This window comes from Pyrgilauda ruficollis, unplaced genomic scaffold (genome assembly GCF_017590135.1).
Source record: "Pyrgilauda ruficollis isolate IOZ18807 unplaced genomic scaffold, ASM1759013v1 scaffold168, whole genome shotgun sequence".
Classification (NCBI taxonomy): Eukaryota; Metazoa; Chordata; class Aves; order Passeriformes; family Passeridae; genus Pyrgilauda; species Pyrgilauda ruficollis.
Window position 1 is genome coordinate 67,564 of NW_024515653.1, and position 20,528 is coordinate 88,091.

Below are 20,528 nucleotides of genomic sequence, written 5' to 3' on the forward strand. Positions count from 1 at the left end.
CTTCTCCACAAACCAGCACAAAGCTGATTTCTTGGAGTCCTTTCTTTTCAAAGAAGCATGGAGAAGCTCGTGAAGGAGCTCAGCCTGAGCCCCCGTGCCCACAAAGCCCAGCACACACACACATGCACAGCTGTCTGCTGTCCTTGGGCTGTGGGAATCTGCACGGCACAAGTGTGGCTTGGGGGCTGCTGTGATGGAAGTGAAGACAGCTGCTCTCACTGAGCTGATCCAATGACAAAAACAAAGAAAAGGAGGCAGACACAGGTCTTTAATAAGACATTTATAAACGATTTCCCAGGCAGAACACTGGCACTAGCACAGAGAGAGCAAATTTCTCCAGTTCAGAACAGTCCCAAGACTGCTATCTTGAGCACCAAACACTGTAAAGAGCAGCCAAGTAAAGCACAGTCCTTCCCCCCACCAGAAAAACTAACTGGGTTTTGAAATTTCACAGCCTTTTTACATATTGGAATTTTTCTCAGGCATCATTCCCACACAAAACCCACTTGGATGGACTCTGGGACCATTCCTGAGATGAGCAGCCGGATGAGCAGCCAAGCAGTACATTGCTCAAGCAGGTGCACACAGAAAGGCCACTGACTTAGTCATTCAGAAATGATAGCATTAGCTCAGTCCCAGTCAAATGGAGAAGAGAAGGCACCAAAAAAAGAGCCTGGCTTTGTCCAGAAGGCAATTATTACTGTCTGATCAGACTGGAGCCAGTTTAGGGGATCCCAGCAGCTCCCTGTACTGGGAACAAGATGCAGAAGTTGCTGTGTGTGCCTAACTCAGGGTATTTACTCACAGGGCATACCCTGAGCAGCCATGCACAAGCAGATTGCACCTCTAACAATCCATGGGAAAGAAAAGCTAAATGACAGGAGACAGTCTAGTTTGACTCCAACTTTGGTACAGACTGCCTGTGGGCACAGTATTCACTCCAGCCATGGAACAATCCTGGTATATCCTCAGAGTGCTCAGTGACCTGCTCACCCCAGCCAGGTCAGATTAGCTCAGAGCAGAGCAGTATTTCCCCTGGTGTGACAGGTGATGAGCTGTGCCACTCGTACCTGTGCTCCCACTGCACTTTGAGCACTGCAGAGGCACTCCTCCCCCAGCTCAGGCTCAAGGCATCCTTTATTGGTACATTTGTGCAAATGGAAGCTCAGGCAGAGAGTGCTCTGCTGGCACCATGGAATCTCCCCATGAGAAGGGCTAGACGTGTAGCAGCACAGCACAGCAGTAAGATCTTCCTCACTCCTCTTCCCTTGACAGATAACCACTTCTCATTTCTACCTGCTGAATCTCAGAAATATTTCTTTGGTACAGCCATAAGCTTTTCTCTCACTTTCTAATTTTACTTTGCTCTTCTTCCCTGTGGCAGGAGTTGGGATAATCTTCACAGCAATTGCTCTTTAGAAGAGCTGCCAGCCTGCAGCCACAGTTCCTCGTGCCCTGTCTGCAGCTACTCTAGAGGGGAGAAGTAGAAAAACTTAAAGCTGACATACAAGAAGGAAGGAGGATGCTTTGTTGGCTCCTTATCTGCATGCTGAGAGGCTGGGTTTCAGTGTGACCAGCTGTGCTCAGAAACAGCAGAGTCTGAGCCACTGGGATGGTACCAGCAGACAGACAAGCACATTCTTTCTCCCTTGTATGTAGTGTTTCCCCCTCCTCAGCAGAAACATGACATCAGTATCATTGCACCATCTCTTTGAGTCATCCACCCGAAAGAGGGAGATTCCTGCAGCACCCCAGGATCCCAGAGGAACTATAGCAGAGGTAAAATGATCACCTCAAAACTGCCAAGCAAACTTGGGCACAATCCCGGGGCTGCACTGTGCTAAACACAGCTTTGATTCATCCCTCCTTCAGCCATTTATTCCTGCAGCCATACATCCATGCACAGAGCAGGCTGCCAGCACACAATGGGCTGATTGTACACAGCTACACAGAGTGCAGAGTGTGCTGGGCTGGCTTTGCTTTGCCTAATCTAATAAAAAGGATATTTGAGAGCAGATTAACACTGACTCATCTACTTCATTCCAAATACCTGGCTTTAACAGCTAAGTATCCAGTTCAAAAGGCAATGAGCTGTTCATGAACAGGCATCGTTTGCAGAAAAGCCAAGTCACCTATTTGCAGTGGATGTCTTTTTTTTTCTTTTTTTTTTTTGAAAGTAAACATGACCATGATGCAGATCTGATCCTAAAACACATGAGCTATGACACAAACACAGCAAGTGTTCTCAAACCCAAGTGATCTAAGCCTCAGTGACCACCAGAAATGACATCTTACACCATTCCAGGAGGGCTGCTGGGGAAATTGATGATGTGAAATGAGAGATCACAGACAAAGCTTGGGAGCTGACGAGTTGAGCTGCACTGAACACGGAGCACAGGCCCCACTGGGCACCCTGAGCACACACTCTGCTCCCATCCCAGCACACCTCACTAGCACAGTGCACACCTTGCTCACACATGGACCATGACTCTCTCTCATGCCACTTCTTCATCACTTTATCAGATGATCAGTTTTAGGCTTTTATCTTCTGAACACCCAGCCAGGACAGAGTCAGTCGCTGAGGATGATACTCCCAAGCCCTTTTGAGGGTTCAGAATTTTCTCAACATCATATCATCTTCACCTGAAATTCTTCTGTTCAAATCTCCATCAAACCCTTGCAATTTCTGGCAAGATTTTTTTTTTCTGAGCAAATATCTCCAGATAAAATATTCTATAGAAAGTATTTCTGTGAAATCAGTTATGCAGCAATACAAAAGGCTCCTGAGGTCTTCAGGGACGCAAATCCTAAAGAACTGTGCAGATTTAAGTGTGAAATAAGACAGGCATGTGCAGGACAGAAAGTTACCCTATAGCTCCACGACTGCACACCCTCAGCCAAATTCCAAAGGCACTAATGTGTACAGACACAACACTTCAGTCACTGGAAAGGATGAGGGGAAGCTGCATCAGAGAGGGAGCTGCTGCTCCTGTGCCAGGACTGGGAGGACAAAAGGCCAGAAAAATCTGCTGGCCAAGATAACTTCCACTTTCACCTCTGACTTACAGGATGACATGGGCAAGACCTACTTCTTTAAGTTGTCTTGGTGTAAAACATGGGTAATACTTGTAATAATTTGTCACAGCCTTCAAGCTTTACAGGAGGTGGTGAGACAGAGTCTAGTACAGAGAAGTTTCACGTGTGCACAGGAGCTGATGGTTACAGAAGGTGAGAGTGACTTACAGCTCCTGCTTGGTAGGAATTCCTCAGGCAGACTGGGAACAGTCCTGCAGCAGAGTTAACTCCTGCTGTCCTACAGCTGGAGCATCTCACACAAATTAACTCCTGAACCTTGGGCAGGTTCAGCTCTGAAGAGGCACTCATGGCTAAGTTCATCACTGCCTTCCTCTGAGACCATTTAAAAATCCCCATTCACAAACATTTCCTTTCTCACAAAGAATTCTGCAGACACATGCATGGAGTGCAGTGCTCTGCTGCATCCTCTGGTCCATGGAGTGCAGATGGAGCACACAGGATACACATTTACTGTGCTGGAAAACAGCAGTGCCAAACACATTTTGTAGCAGAGAAACCAGCAACTGTATTTTGAATAGAGCTGCTGAAGTCACAGGCAGCTCAGTTTTGACAACTCTTATTATTTTAGAGTGAGTATTGTGATAAACAGTGTCTTCCTACAGTTCTCACTCCTGCATAAAAACCAGTTTATCTCTTTTATGGGAACAGGATATTAATTTACTGACTAGCATCTTCATTAAAAATAAATATCCTATTGAACTTGAAATAAATAGAGAATAATATTTGTATTCTAAATGTTTTAAGGCTTTTGTGGAGATCAAGTCACCTACTAGACTGCTTGCAAGGAAGATGCTCACATGCAGGTCAGTGTGTCCTGGTTAATTCCAACCTATAGCAAATACTATTCACCAGCAATCTGATGCCAGTTGAATTCTGCAGATTATCTATGCCAAAGGGAATCTTTCCTTTAATTTCAATGAATATTGGCTCAGGCCTTTAATGATTAATCTGCTCTAGCTGGATTAGTGCAGTTGTTGGAGGCAGAGCGTGCAGGAGCAGATCCCACCCCAAAGCTGCATCCCTGCTCTGATGGGCATAAGCACAACCACAGTGATGCCACTGCAGGCTTACCCAGCCCAGATGAATGGGATTCAGTTCATTATATTGCAACCTCCATAAGCTGAACATCTGTGGAAAGCAGATTTTCTTTCCCTGCTGTTCTGTGAGGAGCTACAGACAGAGAGAGCAGGAGGGTGTCTGACCTCCATATGTCTTTGCTGTGTGCTCATGCCTCACCCACAATGAATGAGCTGAACATTAAGGATTAACTACATCAAATCCTTCTAAGAGTATCTAATCATTAAGACAATTAAAATCAGACTCACAGTTATCTCTATATGTTACTTGTAAAGCTGGTAAAACTAAGATTGATTCAATGCCCTTTTTATATTGCTTGGAATGCACTGAATCACTTCTTGGGAGAGGAATGCCACCAAAGGTACTTCTTCCCTTCAGGAGGGGCACCAGAAAGGGTGGAAGAACCACCACCTTCAAAAACCCCAGCACAAAAGGTATTTCAGAGTGCAGGATGGCAGGCAGAGCAGCTCATGAGAGGCTCCTGTGAGCTGAATAAAAGCCTGATGCAAATAGCCAAGGGGTTGGTCCACAACCAAGCCAGAAAACTTTGGCACAGGATATGCCACGAGGATGAGAACAAATATGCAGGGTCTCGTGACAGCATCTGTGTCCATGAGTGACTGATTTGGATGGAGGGACCCCCACACAGGGCACTTCAGCCAAACCCCAGCAGTGGTGAGGGGACACTCAGGCTCTGATCCCTCAGCAGGGCTGCTCCCGTGCCTGCTGCAGCTCCCACTCCTCAGCTGCACCTCAGCCCTGGATCAGCAAAACAGCAACTCTCAGCTGCAGTTTTTCCTGTTCAGCCCCTGAAAACAATCTCGTTTTCTTTCAGACACCTGTTAACTCCCTGACCTGTGACTGCCTGTGCAGACCCGGATCCTGCAGCTCTGGCTACTGATGCAGTGCTGATCTGCTGACACTGTCACACAGGCATTTGATCCTCAGACACCTCACTGACACCTCAACCTCCTAATTCCCCAAGGAACTGAGGACACTGTGCATACAGAGCCATTAACATAAGTCACAGAATAACAGAATAACCAGGATGGAAGAGACCTTCAAGATCATCAAGTCCAACCCAGCCCTAACACCCTAACTAAACCCTGGCACCCAGTGCCACATCCAGGCTTGGTTAAACACACCCAGGGATGGTGACTGCACCACCTCCCCAGGCAGCCATTCCAATATTTTATCACTCTTTCTGTGAAAAACTTCTTCCTAATATCCAACCTCTATTTCCCCTGGCACAGGTTAAGACTGGGACCCCTCGTTCTGACAGCTGTTGTCTGGAGAAAGAGACCAACCCTCACCTGAGCACAGCCACCTTTCAGGGAGCTGTAGACAGAGCTAATCAAACTTCACCACCAGCAATGACACATTTCCAGCAGGATCACTAATCCCACCCCAGGCTTGCAGCGTGGATTTAATTGAGGACAGCACTCAGCTGGGAGCTGACAACACCAATCACTCCACGAGGCCTGATGCAAAACAGCAAAACAAAATGTTTGCTGGAAATAATAGCAGCCTCTGGCCCTGTGATGTGGGGTCTTCTCTCTCAATTCACCAGCACACAACAGCCCAAGTTAATATTAATCAAGAGGCACAAAGCCTTTGAACAGACAAGAATTAGGTCCCTATGGCTGTGCCAGTCAATCAGCTGCTCTGGACATTACAATCCTATTTCTTTTGTTGCAGGCAAAACAGTGGTTTAGTGTCTTTAATATTTATTTTGGAATTAGAATTAATAGACTGATACAAAATCAGAGAGCCTCAGCAGTTTCTTGCAGCTTTATAAAAAAAGCCTGTGCTAAGATGCCACCAAACCATCAGTAATTACCTGAGAACAACCGCCCCAAGTTCTCTCTTGATACGGAGGCATAAATTCCCCATGAAGGACAACATCCCTCCCTCTGTTTTTTACCACAGAAAATTCTAGAAGCCACAGAAATTGCTTCTTACTGCTATGCATCCAGCCAATTTAACCTAAAAAACATCCTGAGAAACTCGAGGGGCGAACAACTGATTTCCAGGCTAATTTACCAAGATGTTGCTGTTAACACTGGCAGATAAATAAAAAGGAATGAAGATTTTCCACTGGGAAAGGCAAGAGCAAGGCAGTAGATGCTCAGCAGAGCTAAGGTGGTGTTGAGATCGAGGATCCTCCAGCAGAATTGAGGCAGGTACAGATCAAAAGAGACTTGGCCACAGAATTGCTGAGTGCCACACTAGAAGCAGCCCTCAGAACATAATCACATTTCTAGAAAAGGAAATTTCAAAAGAAAAGTTAACCCCATCATGCAAACTCAGCCCTGGGCACAGCAGTGACCAGGAGGGACCAGCCTCAGCCCATCAGTACCCAAACCCCAAATGCAACTAACCAGGACCCAACACCCAGCTCAGGCTTATCAAACCCTCATTACAGCATATTTTAGTTTAATTACCCTAAGGAGCCAGTCATCCCATTCTCTTTAACGGCCCTGGGAACGTTCCAGTCTGCTTCACTCTTATTTTTAGTGAACAAAAGCAACACACAGTGTTTGCAGAAGCAGACACTATGCCAGCATTATTAGCCTTGTGCATTTATTCTTCATGAAAAATAATGCATGTACACTTACATGAAAGCAAGAAGGCATTGCCAGGCTCCCAGCAATATGCTGTATAGTTTAGCTCTCAAAGCATAGTTTTTGGCAATAAAACTAGGTAACTGCTGAAAAACAGTTTTGATATTGTTAGCATGCCTAAATATGAAATTAATGTGACAGATACTTGCACTTGCCCATTCAGAAAGACAGGATCCATCTGTAAAACCCAAGGTCTACTCTAGATTCTGACTGGATGCACATAAGTCTCACAGAAAACTTAATAAGTTTGGGCTTTTTTTGCCTCCAGCACTGAAGTCTCAGTGTTGCCCAGCCCCATCTGCAAATACAAGTATTTCTTTTGTCCTCTGTCTTTTGCTAGATTTTTTTAAATTGAACAAGAGATTTAAGAACCATAAACAAACACTACAGCCAGCTGACAGCCAAATGAAGTATGAAAGGAAAATTTCTCCCCCAACCACATCACTCCAACACTGCTCTGAGCAGACAAAACCCACTCTGAAATGTGAATGCTTCTCCTCCCAGCAGCTTTCACCTGTCCCACCAGCTGGGAGGGCTCTGTGGGCCCATTCATCACAGCTTCCATTCTCTTCCCATCTTGCAAAAGCAGGCTTTTCCAGGAGGAGAGTGGGAAAGGAACTGAGACATGTGAGCTTTGTAACAAGAAATCTAAATATTATATTGAGTCCTTTACCCATGACCCACACCTTCAGCACAGAAAGCTCTCCTCAATGTGGGGTCAAGAGCAGTGACTTTCTGCACTTGAAACATGGGAAATAAGCCAACACATTTGTGGAAAATGCTCTCCTAAGGCAGCTAGAGATGAATTTTCAGTCTGGTTAAGGAAAATAGTTACTGCAAAGCAGCAGAACTTATTTTTTCCATTGTTCCAGTTTTACAGGAGAGAAGGGAGGGGGATAGCCAGCATGGACATTACTCAAGGCTAATTTCTTCCAGGAGTCCATGTCAGCTGCCAGTTCCCCACTGACTTTCAGAGGAAATGGCAATTTCTGTTATTTTTTTAAAAAAGCCCACAGCCACAGCAAGGCAATGTACCTAAGCCAGAGCACCCCCACAAAAGCTCTTATTCCTAATGGCTCTGTGAAAGCACCAGCTCAGCTAAGGAGACACAGCTCTCCACTCAAGGAAAGTTCAGGGAGGACACAGCACATCCCATGAGCAGAGCTGACTCTGAACGTTTTCAGGAGAAATAACTCTGATCCAGCATGTGTGACAGGCTGGCTCACTGTCTGGTCTCTGCAGAAACCTCCAGCCATGAACTGTGAATTCCACAGACATGCACTCACAGCAGCTCCCACCTGCACTGACCCTCTTCCTGGCACATAAAATGTGAGCTGCCAGGAGTACATGGAAATGTGGAAGAGGAATCTCCACGCCTGGGAAAGGAAGAGAGAAATGAGAGACAGATAAGAGACACTTGAGTTTCTACAAAAGAATATGAACAGGACACTGGGGAAAAGAGAAAGGAGAAATCAAAGCAACTTTGTGTATTCCAGAGTAAGAATAAAGGGAAGTACCTCCACTTGTGCAGACAAGCTGGATAAACTTATGGGAGGGGAAGAGGATCAAAGTGTAAGCTTTTAAAAATTCATTTGCAGCTCTGACATATCTTAGGTACAACTGGAGAACAGGCATCTTCTCTTAACAGGCAATCTGAACGAGATATTCCTTTCTGGGGTCTTTCTGAGCCAGCCCCCAGCTCCCAGAGCCAAGGAACTTCTCAGAGGCAACAGACTGGGCACTGCTGCAGGTTAATTCTGGGCTGTGCTAGATTTATGGCTCTCTTCTGCAACTACATTTCAGGATTTTGAGGTTTCTATCCTCCACCAAGGTAGCAAATTCATATAGATGAGTGCTGCATCTCTGTATTTTGTAACCCAATTCACTCTGGTTTTCTTCCATCAAGCTCCAGAAAATGCAGACATCTCCTTGGCTTTTCTGGCAAGAGGAGGGTAAGTGCAGAGGCAAGGAGTAAGGCAGCAGTTCAGGGGCATGTAATGAATTTTTGTGGAGTCAGGAAAACCTTGACAGCCTCCCAGGAAGCACTTTCAGTGACAGACACAGCTCATGGAGCTCATGGCTTCTGCAGGGCTTCCCAAACACCTCACACAGAGACTCCTTCTTACAACTTCAAGACTTCATGTAAAGCCTCATGGCCCAGATCTGACCAATCCCAGGAAATGTAATGAAATCCAGCTTCCACAGCCATCTACCACCAGATTCTTTGGCTGCAGGCATCCCCAAAATTACATCACTGCCTGCTATGGTTAAGGTTTCAGTGATGTGGACACTTGGCTCTGGAATAGATTTTAACCACTTTAGCATAAAAAAGAGTATTTTCTCTTGTAGTTTCCCCTACCAAAGGCTGAATCCCTGACTGTGCTGTGGCTGGGCCCCACAGCCAGCAGAGATGCTGCTGCTCTCAGAGAAGGGCAGACAGGATTTGGGGAGGCACACTTTGCTCACAGGTTACCTTTGGAAAGGAGAGCAGCAAGAGGCAGCTGGCCAGACTTCTGGGGAGATCTGCAGGAGGAAGAGCAGTGCAGCCATGCAGGGACAGAGCTCCTGAGCACACACTGAGTGAGAAGGGGCCACTACAGAGAAAGCACTACAGCCCAACCACTGCTACACACCCAGCCCACGCTGTTCAACCAACCCCACTGTGCTCTGTTCTCACCTTCCAGGTGGGAATGGCTCAGGAGTGGCTCAGGAGTGGCTCAGGAATGGCTCAGGAGTGGCTCAGGAGTGGCTCAGGAGTGGCTCAGGAGTGGCTCAGGACTAGCTCAGGAGTGGCTCAGGAGTGGCTCAGGAGTGGCTCCACAATTTCCAAAAGCCTCCTGCACTATCCTGACAGGCAGAGGAGCAGCAGTAATCTGTCACACAGCACCAACCCACCATCACAAGACTTCTCCCCTTCTCCATGCCCACTTTTTTCCAGGAATGAACCTCAGAACTCCTGAAACAAAGGTCAGACTCCATTTGGAGCCACACAGGGTACTTGGCTGCGCATCCCTTGGTGACAGATGGCTGGAGCTGAACAAGGCACAAAGAACTCCAGCAAACAGGAGCTGCATTCAGCCAGAGGTTGCCTTGACCCTGCCACTGCCTGACCCTTTCATAGCACAAGACACACACCAACTGTGCCTGCTGAGATGCCTTTTAAAAACCCACCAGCCAATAAGCCAGAAAAATGAATCCTAAGCAAAACACACCCTCAACTGCTTTTGAAGTGTTAATTATGCTGACAATGGCAGTCTGCACAGCTTATGTATACACTGGATATAGATCAGCAAGATGTGTAGGTATGTGAAGGTAAGTCATTATTCAAATCCAAGGGCTTCAAGTGTTTCTGTTTAAACAAAGGCACTAATTTGACATCAACAGCACATTTGACATGAAATCACCTGAAGTGCTCAGTTATTACTCCTACACCCTCAAGGCCAATAGCAGTGGCTGCAGGCAGTGTTTAAGGTCCTGGGGAGGTTCCCATGTGCCCCACTACCAGCCCTTCCCATGCCAGTGTCTGTACAGGCACCCCTGTCAGCCCTGAACATCAGGGGAGCCATCTGCCTCCCAGCCACTGCACAACTTGCCAGTTCTGTGCATTACCTGGGAGAGGGAGCCCATTTATCCACCTGCTACGCTTGCTTTGATCCCTCAGCCCACACAGAGATGGGGAATTTCACATCCCACAGCACACTGGCTGCCCTAGCCCACGGCCCCCAGGCCAGGCAGTGCCCTGGGGCAGCTGGTGGCCCTGCATGGAGCCCTCACCTTCTTTGGAGCCCGTGGTGGCAGCAGCTGTGCTGGTCCCTGCTGCCCGTCCCACGGGGCTGGAGTGCTTCCCAGCCCTGCCTGGGATTTTAAGTCCACTTGGTTTCAGCATGATTGCTCTCCTGTATCTCAGGCTGCTGCTGCCAGTGTCTGCAGAGCTGTCCCAGTGTCACTGCTCAGGCTTCTTGATGGTGCATCTCTTCTTCCATGGTCACACACCTGGGGGAGAAGAGCACAAAGGAATCAGATCGAGAATGAGCAGGAGAGCGTGGACCAGGCTCCCAAAAAGCAGCGCCCAGCTCTGCCCCCACAGCCCTACAGGAGTCAGAACCTTTCATTTCTTCTCCTATAAAACCAGGGTGGTCATTTCCCTCATCTCCCATCTTCATGTTACATTTTTTTTTGTCAATCTCAAAGTCCTGGGCCAAAGCTGAAACCTCCCGGAGCCATTCAACAGGAATTTAAATACAGAACAAGAATTTAAATACAGTTTGGGATCTGAGTAACTTAAATGGTTTTGACTGGTTTGAAATCCTAAAGCCTCAGCTCAGCACCTGCCAAGCCTCAGCTGTGCTGTCAGAGCCCTGACAAAAGGCACCACCCTTCTTGCACAGCCCCACCAGCCTGCAGGGCAGCCTCTCCAGACTGGCAGGGGAAGGAAGGATGAAGCCAGTGTCTGAGATGGGGTTTTCAGCTCCTTTCCTTAAAGACAAATCCAAAATCCTATCACAGTAAAAAGGGCATTTGACCCTGTGGTCAAATGGATTTACAAGAAAATTTGAAATAAACTCCCAAATTTCCTGACACTTAAGCATAACTCTACCAACTATTCATTAGTGAAGTCACAACCCTTCCTTATGTCATTCCCTTCCCAGCAGGCAAATGGAATAAAACCTCCAAATTCCTTGCAAGGATGTTGCATCAACAAGCACATTTTATGACAAGAAAAGAAAAATAAAGGAAATTACTAAGTTTAAAAAGAAAAAAAGCAGTAACATTCCTAATGGATAAAGAAAAATCATTTAAAAATTGAGCCTATCAGCCAAAAGGAATCTTGAGGCTGGGAGTTAGCAGGCTAGGATGTGGAGGAAAAAAGGTGGCAGCAGAGTAAACCAGGGCCAATGCCAACCTGACAGCAAGGAGAGCAATCCAAGGAGCAGCCAGAAACTGGGGACACTGCTTCCTGGGCAAAGGAAAGAGGCAGCACCCCTGAGAATCAAAGATTTACAGATGCTGCAAGGAGGAATTGCAATAATGGGATGGGAAATGATTAAGGCATGAGTAAGGACTTGAACAGAGGCTGGGTCAGAGTGAGCAGAGGGCTGGCAGGGCTCCAGGAAAAGCTGCAGGCAGACACAGAGGAGGGAAAACCACAAGGAGAATTCCAAAGCCGTGTTCCTGAGGGCTCACAAATATCTGAAACACCCACGTGCAGTAAGAGTCAGTCATCCTACATCAGCTTAAAGAGCCAGAGAAAGGAGGGATCAGCAGGGACATCCTGGGGAGGGAGCCTGAGCAAGAACCTGAGGGATCAAGGCCTTTTCCCCATGTGTCCAGAAAGGTGCTCAGTACCTGGGCTGGACTCACACACCTGCAGATGCTCAGCACTGGATGCTCCAATCACATCACCCACAGCAGGAATAACAGACAAGAGCAAGAAACTCTTCTTGGGAAGAGAAAAAAACCAGCCTTTCTGCAGCAGAGCTGGGAGGAGCAGCTGTCAGAGCTGGACAGGAGGCTGCAGCTTCCAGCTCTGCTCAGCATAAAACAGGGAGACAAGGAACTGAATGTGGAGGTGAGAAACATGGATCAGCCAGGCTCCTGTTTTCTGTCAGGCCATCAGATGTGGCATCTCCCACCCACTCCACCTCACAGCACACATCTTGCCCAGGGCTGGCTTTGATTTTATGGCCAAAGCTGATTTCTAACTCTTCTGCTGGCAGGTGATGTGCTCCACCTGCAGATCTCCATCCATCACCTCCAGCCTGAAAGTTTGCCCTCTTCACAACTCCTGAATTTACTCATTGTTTGGTCCTACACTTTGGTTACAAGGTTGGATGGTGTACTCAGGATTAAGCAACCTGGGCTACTGGTGCTTCCACACAGCTGGCTGAATTAACCAGGAATGTGGATAAGAAAATAAAAAGACACAGGGAAGGAAAAAACAGCAGTAGAGAAGAATTTCAGTAGGAAAAGGTGCCAGAAAAATAAAAGGATTTTAGAGTTTTTCAATCTTCTGCTAGAGAGCTTCTCTGGATCCTTAACTTTGCAGCCAGAACCATATAAACTTTGGGGAACAGTGAATTTAGTGTGCTCCTCTATTTTGCTGCTCATCTTTGAGGAAACAGGAACTTCAGTTCATCCTCTCTCCACATCTCATTATCCCTAAAGATCAGCTGTCCACTCCCATCACAGGATATTGTGATTTTCTGCTTTTTCTCAGGACAACTGGATATTTTTACACTGGGGACAGAAACAACAGGAAGTGTATTCCCACCACAAAAATATTTCTGCCAGGAATCTTTACACAAACACATTTGCTTTCAACACACTGATGCTGAAACCAAATGAACTCCACAGGCTGCTAATGATGCTCCCCTTGGAACAGACAGATGCTTTTACCCTGAAATACAGCCAGTTCATGGCCACACTCACTGGGGTCACAGTCTCAAAAACCTCTCAAATGCCACTGGAGTCAGAGCAGATGCCCTGCCCGCTGTGCCCACTGCATGCCAGCTTGTGGGGAGGCTCTGATGGGCAGACTGCTCCATCTGAGGTGTCACTGTCACAAGCTGCAGGCTGGCCACAGCCAGGGACAGCTCCTCAGCACACCCCTGCACGTTCGCCACCACACAGGGAAATAAGCACGAAGTGGAGTAAATTTTACTACAACTGCAGTTTGTCAGTACTGCACAGATAAAAATAAACGTCTGGATGCTTTTAAAGAAGTCTGTGCGTGCTGCTAGGGACAGATACTCCTTCTCTGCCACCAGTTTCTCCCCCCACTTCAACACAAACATACATGAGCAGATTTTTAGGAAGCTCTGAACACTGAGCTCTTCCAAATGACCATTAGGTCATCCTCACACCCAGAGCAGTGCTGCCTGAGCCATCCTAGTCCCACATTAGCTCCTGGCCAAGTGATGCAGCTTTTATGCTGCAGAAATATCCCTGGCCTGGGACACAGGCCAGCATCTCCACAGGGCACTGCCCTGCTCCATTAGAGATAACAACATGCTCCGAGCTCCCATACAGAACCCTCAGCTTCCCAACGGGCTCTATTAGCAGAGCCCTCCTGAAAAACCTGTTTCCAACTCTTCCAAAAAGTCTGCTTCCAGCAGCAGAGGATGAACACAGGCAGACATGTGGTGTAAGAAACACATGAGCCATTCCTCTTCCCTGGTACTGAAATCAGCCACAATAGTCCTTAAGCTCTATCCAGAAACTTCAGGGGAACAGAAAATTTCTATTCTCTGTGTGATTTATCATTCCTGTATTCCACCCCATACTACCTGTACAAGCTGCACACTTTGCCTTCCTGCAAAACCTCATGGAAATATGACTTTCTCCAGATGTACACTGTAAAGAAAACCCCATCTGCTCCTATTCTCTGTGTTATTTATCATCCCTACTCCCCATATTACCTGCACAAGCTGTACATTTACCTTCCTGCAAAACCTCATGGAAATATGACTTTCTCCAGATGTACACTGTAAAGAAAACCCCATCTACTCCTCTGGGTACTCCAGTGCCACCAGCTCTGCTTATTTTGTTTTTATTTCTTTTACAAGATATGACAGACAACAAGCATTTTCTAGATCTCTGCTAGATTCCTCCTGCAGTCTTTCCATACCAGGATGAATGATTCTGTCTGTTCCCACAACCAAGAAAAGCATCCCAGGAATGCACAACACCAAACCCTGCTTCAAACGACCAAAATATTCTCTTCTCCATCTTTCCACCAGAAAAGGGGACAAGATTCAGAAAGGGGAATTGTCTTGGGGTGATTTTATGATGATATTTTATTTACTGGTCTGCTTTATGCCCAGAATGTCGGGGGTGTCTTCAGGAGGAGCCAGGCAGGGTGGCAGCCTGGGATGGCTCCGTTCAGTCTCTCTCCAGTGTGCTCCGGGTGGCACTCCGGGGAATGAGAGTCCCACGGGCTCAGATCCGAAAGGGGAACTGTCTTGGGGTGACTTTATGATGATACTTTATGTACTCTGTTAGAAATAGGTTAGAAACTGTTGTAAAATAGCTGATAGATTGTTAAGCATGTCCTGTTAGTTTGGTTACGGTAAAAGGGTCGTTATAAGAAATACAGCACTCCCTGTAGGGTATCACACCTCAGTGAAGTGCAGCACCCCCAGCCAAACGAGCCGGCCTGCACAGAACTGTGATGGCCAACCAAGCGCCTTAACCTTCGTGCAAGTGAAGGATCCAAAAGGAAACCAATCCAAAGGGACAAAAAAGAGGATAAAAAGGGGCATCTGACCCAGTGAATCCGTGCCACTCCACCTGGAACCTTGGGGACACCACCAGGGACACCATCGGGACATCGCTGCTGAAGCAGCCCCAGCGCCGGCGCTGCAGCATCCTCGGCGGGATCGCTCCTGCCCAGCCCGGGCCCCCTTGCTTCAGGCCTTTCTTTTATTATAATAAATTATGAAATCACTTTAGTACCGGGAGTCTGGCCTCGTTTTTAACACACTCGTCTGCTTTATGCCCACAATTTTGGGGGTATCTTCAAGAGAAGCCGGGGCGGGCTCGCAGCCTGGGCCCGCTTCATTCAGTCTCTCTCTCCAGTGTTCTCCGGGTGGCGTGGGCCGGGGAATGTGAGTCTCATAGGTTCAGATTAAAAAGGGGAACTCTCTTAGGGTGCTTTATGATGATATTTTCTGTACTCGTCTGCTTTATGCCCAGAATTTTGGGGGTATCTTTAAGGGGAGCCGGGGCGGGCTCGCAGCCTGGGACCACTCCGTTCAGTTTCTCTCTCCAGTGTGCTCCAGGGATGCTGCCTTGTTCCTCTTGTTGGATTGGGTTTTTTGCTACCTTGAATCAAGAGTTTTCTTCTCTTTCCTTCCCCTAGCCTGCAGGCTGTACCGGGAAGCTTCCTTTTTGCTTTTTTGTTCCCTTGAACTGTTTCTGCCTTGGCCTGTTTATCTTTTCAGGCCGGCTATCATGGCTCAATCCACGCAAAGACCCTTGCATTATCCTCCAAGAGATTTCTGGGTTTCATCCCCTGATCTCTGTCATTCTCTTCACAGTCAATGGGTTTCATCCCCTGACTTCTGTCAGAGCCTCTGTGGGTGAGAGCAAACCCACCTCAGAACATCCCTGGAGCCATCCCTGCTTCCCCTCTGAAAACACCACCACAGAGGGCAGAAACCTTCAGGCACTGTAAATGTTCAGAACAGTAGGGGAAGCTCAACATCTCCCTGAATATAAAATGCTAGAGAAGAATGTGATCCCCTGATCACTGGAGGAGCTCTGCACTCACCTCAATAAGCACAAAGAATAAAGGCAAAAAGCTTTCAGAGCCAAATCTGGTGTTCCTTTATTAGGCCATATATAAAATCTTTACTAAAGATACTGGGTTTTTAAAAGTTATTTTATGTTTTGTTTCTGAGCATTTGGTTGCATCCACTCTGTATTTCCAAGCCTTTCTGCACCTTCCCCACTCCCAGGAAAAAAAAGAGATTTTCAGGCAGCAAAGCCCCATGTCCTGGAGTTCTTAGTCCTGGATACATTACTGCCCATGTCCCACTCCAGGGACAACAGCAAATAAAGATTTGGTGCCCCAAGCTCCCAACCTCAGAGCACTGACCACGCTGCAAAGGTGGGTTAGGGATTTCAAGAACAGAATGCTGCCTTGAAGTCCAAATCCAAGGGGCAGACTGGAAGCACTCAGTGTTGTGTGAAAGGGACAGGAAATGAATCCCATCACAGACAGGATGTGATAACGCCAAACTGCAGCTTTGCTGATAGAGACAGAGACTATGCTGAGAAGAAAAGGCCATTTTATCTTTTAATTCCTTAAGATGCTCCATCCCATCCAAGGTAATTGTGCCATTCCCTTCTCACTTCTCTGATTAGTTACTCCTGACAAGCCACCAGAAACCCATTTTTGAAGCAGATTAGGAGCAAATCCTTGCACTTAACTAAGTATAGAGGAAATGAGACACACTCATTTTTAATTAAGGTCAGACTCCTCTTCCAAGAAAATCTTTCTTTCTCCCATAGAGGGAATGGAGACAGAGCACTGCAGGAATGAAAGGAGCATACTGCTCACAGTTACAGGTAAGGAAAACCAGGGAATCCTGTCAGCTATCAGGTTTTTTCTCTCTTGCAGTTGGAGAATTCAAATAGGTTTTCAGCCATAAAGCTTCACTGTCACTACATAATTTCCCTGACAAGTGTGAAGTGTTGTTAACCTCTAGAGAAGGTGTGTTTAGTCTTCTTGCTCACTCAAGTTCTGTAAAAATGGCAGAGAATGCCAAGAGAAAGCCTAGAGGGCTTTTATTTAAAAGCTCAGGTATTTTTAAAACTAATTCTAACCTCTCTGATAGACCAAGCATCCTGTGATTTACTTCTAAAACAAGATTTTTTTAAAGGGAACAATGTGCAAACCCCTCCTATTTCACTCTAAAAACCACAATGCAAATCCTGAGGCAAAGTGCAGAGAGAAGAAGCCAAAGTACATTCAAGGAAGTCATCTCATAACCTGAGGAGTAATTTATGGGCTGGATGAGCTTGTGCTCCTCACACTGGCAAAATGCCCACTGAGGACTGACACAGCAGATACAACAATTCTGTACGAATTGCAGAGCACAGCTATCTCTGATTTGTGGGGAAAATCCTGGACATGGTGCTGGTTCTGCCTGAGTTTGTGCTCCTAGAGTTCATCCCTGGGGCAGGGACAGTGTCCCTGCAGAGATCCTTCAGGGGCACGACACCAAAGTTGCAGGCTCACAGGGCAAGGGAACAGAATGTGCACAGAGGTTTCACAGCTGCTGTCCTGCAGGTCAGTTCAGACTTGATTTATCACCACTCTATTTCATTAGAGAAGGAGGCTTTGATAAAATCCAAGTTCCCTGTTCACAGAAAGTCTTATTTGTCAAAAACAGCATCTGGAAGAGAAACATGAGGAGAGCAAGCCAAGTGCAGGGAACACAGTGATACATGACACATATATTCCATTATAATGGCTTGGTGTTTTTCTACTGGAGAAACAATTTCTTTAATTAAATATGAGCTATACAACAACCCAGCCATGCTATGCATGCTGTGCAGAGCTGCAGAAGGAGCTGAACTTTTGGAATTTCCTAGCTTTTGAATGCTGATTTAGCACAGCACTAAAGTTCACTCTGCCACTTTATCTGTTACTAACTGGAGTACAGATGAATACATATATTTTAACTTGTGCACTTCTGTAGTCTAACCTCTGCCCTGAACTTTGACTATGAAGCAAAACCAGGACCTGGGTCCCTTCTGCCCTGACTTTCCCTTTTTACAAGGCAGGCTCTGCAGACCAGCCTGTCTGATGGCACTGCAGTTGCACCACTTTCAACTTGCAGATGATTTGGTTAGTAAAACTGGGATACAACAAGTTTCTGGTGTACCTTGGGACACACTGGGCTTGCCCCTGAAGTCCTCACTGTGCTCCACTGATGCTGTCCAGTGTCTACACACACTCTCTAGTGCACCAGGAAAAGGCAGCACGTTAATGCAATCCTTTTTGTGATGGAGACTGCTCATGCCAGCAGGAACCAAAAGAAGCCTTGCCCTGGGCCACTGCAGGTGTAACATCTACTGCAGAATCTCCTCAGAACAGCCCCAGTGCAAACACCAGGGGAAGCCTGGCCCTGCCTCTCCACAAGCTGCCAAAACCTCAGGCAGGGATTCAGGACAGGAATACACAGCCCTGCCCCTGCTGCAGCCCCTCTCCATGAGTTCTGGAACCACTGTATGAGAGATTTCATTCCAGTTTCAGCCTTTGCTGCCCAGGAAACCCCCCAGCAGTTGCCAGTCCTGATTTATGCAAGCCAGCCTTCTGCCCACGTCCCTCGTGTGCCCTTTGCACAACTCTGGCACCTCCCAGGAGACAGCTTTGCCCTTTGCCTGCCTTCTCTGTGCCACTGTGAGCAAGCAGTGCTCCCTCTGAGGAGTCCTGGGACATGAGACTCACCAGTTCTGGGTCATCTCACCTTCTCCAAGCCTCCTCACCTGAACTCAGTCTGCTCTAGACATGGACATCCCAAAGTGCAGGCTGCATCCCAGGAACCTCCCCAGGCCAGGGACAAACTTTATGCCAAATACTGTGAGCTGACATAATCTCATTCCTTCAAACAAAGCAACTGTTCACAAAAGTTTAAAGAATAATTAACCCACCTTCACACTCTGGGTGTTAAGATACAACAGCAGGGAAGTAAATAGTAAAAAGCAAACACAGACTATGGTAGAACCAGTTGGGTTGGAAGGGGCCTCTAAAGATCCAACCTGCAATGAGCCCTAGCTAAGACACAGCACTGACAGCCAGGACTCTGCTTCCTCCTGCCACAGGGTCACTGATGTCCTGGCTGCACACAGAGGGATGCTAACAGCACCAGTCTGTCAGCTGAGGGGGCAGAGCAGGGGGCTGCACCACTGCTACCTCTGGAGAGAGCTGAGGTCACCCAACCAAAGACCCTCAGCAGCAGCAGCAAAGCCCCTCTCCCCTGGGACACCAAGTGCAGACCCATCCCTGCAGCCACATCCTGCTCGCTGTACTGAGGGCAGCACAGCAGGGCTGGACACAGTTGTTCCCAGAAGCACCACCACCCTCCTCCTCCTCCTCCCTGCTGATTCACCAGCCCAAACTCAGCTTCCATTTAAGCAGATGACCTCTGGGCTATGTGCATTAATTGCTGCTTTCTCCTGAGCCTCCCTACAAACACCACCAGCCCTCGCTGACACTGACACATCCACACAGCTCCCACCACTGTGGGACAATCAGTGGTGCAGACAAGGAGAACAGTAACCTGGAGAGTCTGCTTTCAGTCAGTATGTGTTAATCATGGAGTTTCTTAATTTACCACCTGTAACCTCACTCATGTCATACACTCCTCACACAAACAGGAGTTTGGATAGCTCGTGGACCTTGAAGTACAAGAAGGAACACACCTTATTCAAATCACACCCCTATCATATTCAAATTACATCCCTATCAATCATAATTTTGGCAAGTTATAATACTGACAGATAAGGTCCAATTTGATATGTTATCTCCTCTTGTCACACAGATCCCTTTTCTGCACGCCTCACACCCTGCCTTGCAAAAGCCAATGTTTACTGTGGATTGCACCACATGGAGAGAGGCAAGGTCCCAGCTCACAGCCTCAGGCACTAAGGCACAGCAGCAGCAGAGGATGGCTGCCAGGTCTGGAACACATGGGGAGGCTGGGATTCAGGTTCTGGGGGGTGAGAAGATAAAACCCCACCCTGTGCAGTCAGGCTGCATGGCAGGTGTGGAGGCTCAGCATGCCCAGCCCAGCAGGACCTCAGGGCTGGCAGCAACACAGGGGTTGCACATCTGGGCCAGGCTGTCAGTCCCAGCAGCAGCTGGGTGCTCCACAGCCTGGTTTCAGCCAGCAGCCCTGTCCAGACACTGCCATGCCATTGAGCAGCACACACAGCAGTCCATGATGTGTAGATGCCAAAAGGAAAGGGTCTGGATAAACAGATCCATGCTAAAAATGAGATTTAATTGTTCACATCTCTGGAGAGAAGAGTGATGCACTCAGCCTGCAAGCAGGCAGGCAGGACAGATGGACCAGCCCACCACACTCCTGGAGTACCACATCTGTTCCAGCTGGAGCTTCAGAGTCACCTCGTGGCCCTGGCTGCTCCTTCATTCTCACAGAAACAGGCTCTTTCTGTACCACCAATGCAGGCAAGGCCACAATCATGATTTTGTACAGA

General features: G+C 47.4%; 1 protein-coding gene across 1 annotated transcript in view; it reads right to left on the reverse strand.

Moving 5' to 3' along the window:
* CLIP2 (CAP-Gly domain containing linker protein 2) overlaps positions 1-20,528 on the reverse strand; it is a 78,775-nt gene that overhangs the window by 52,732 nt on the left and 5,515 nt on the right. Inside the window, exon 2 of the mRNA XM_041463603.1 lies at positions 10,572-10,790. Within this exon, the coding sequence (XP_041319537.1) occupies positions 10,572-10,683 (112 nt within the window). The 5' untranslated portion in view covers positions 10,684-10,790. The remainder of the gene's footprint in view (positions 1-10,571; positions 10,791-20,528) is intronic.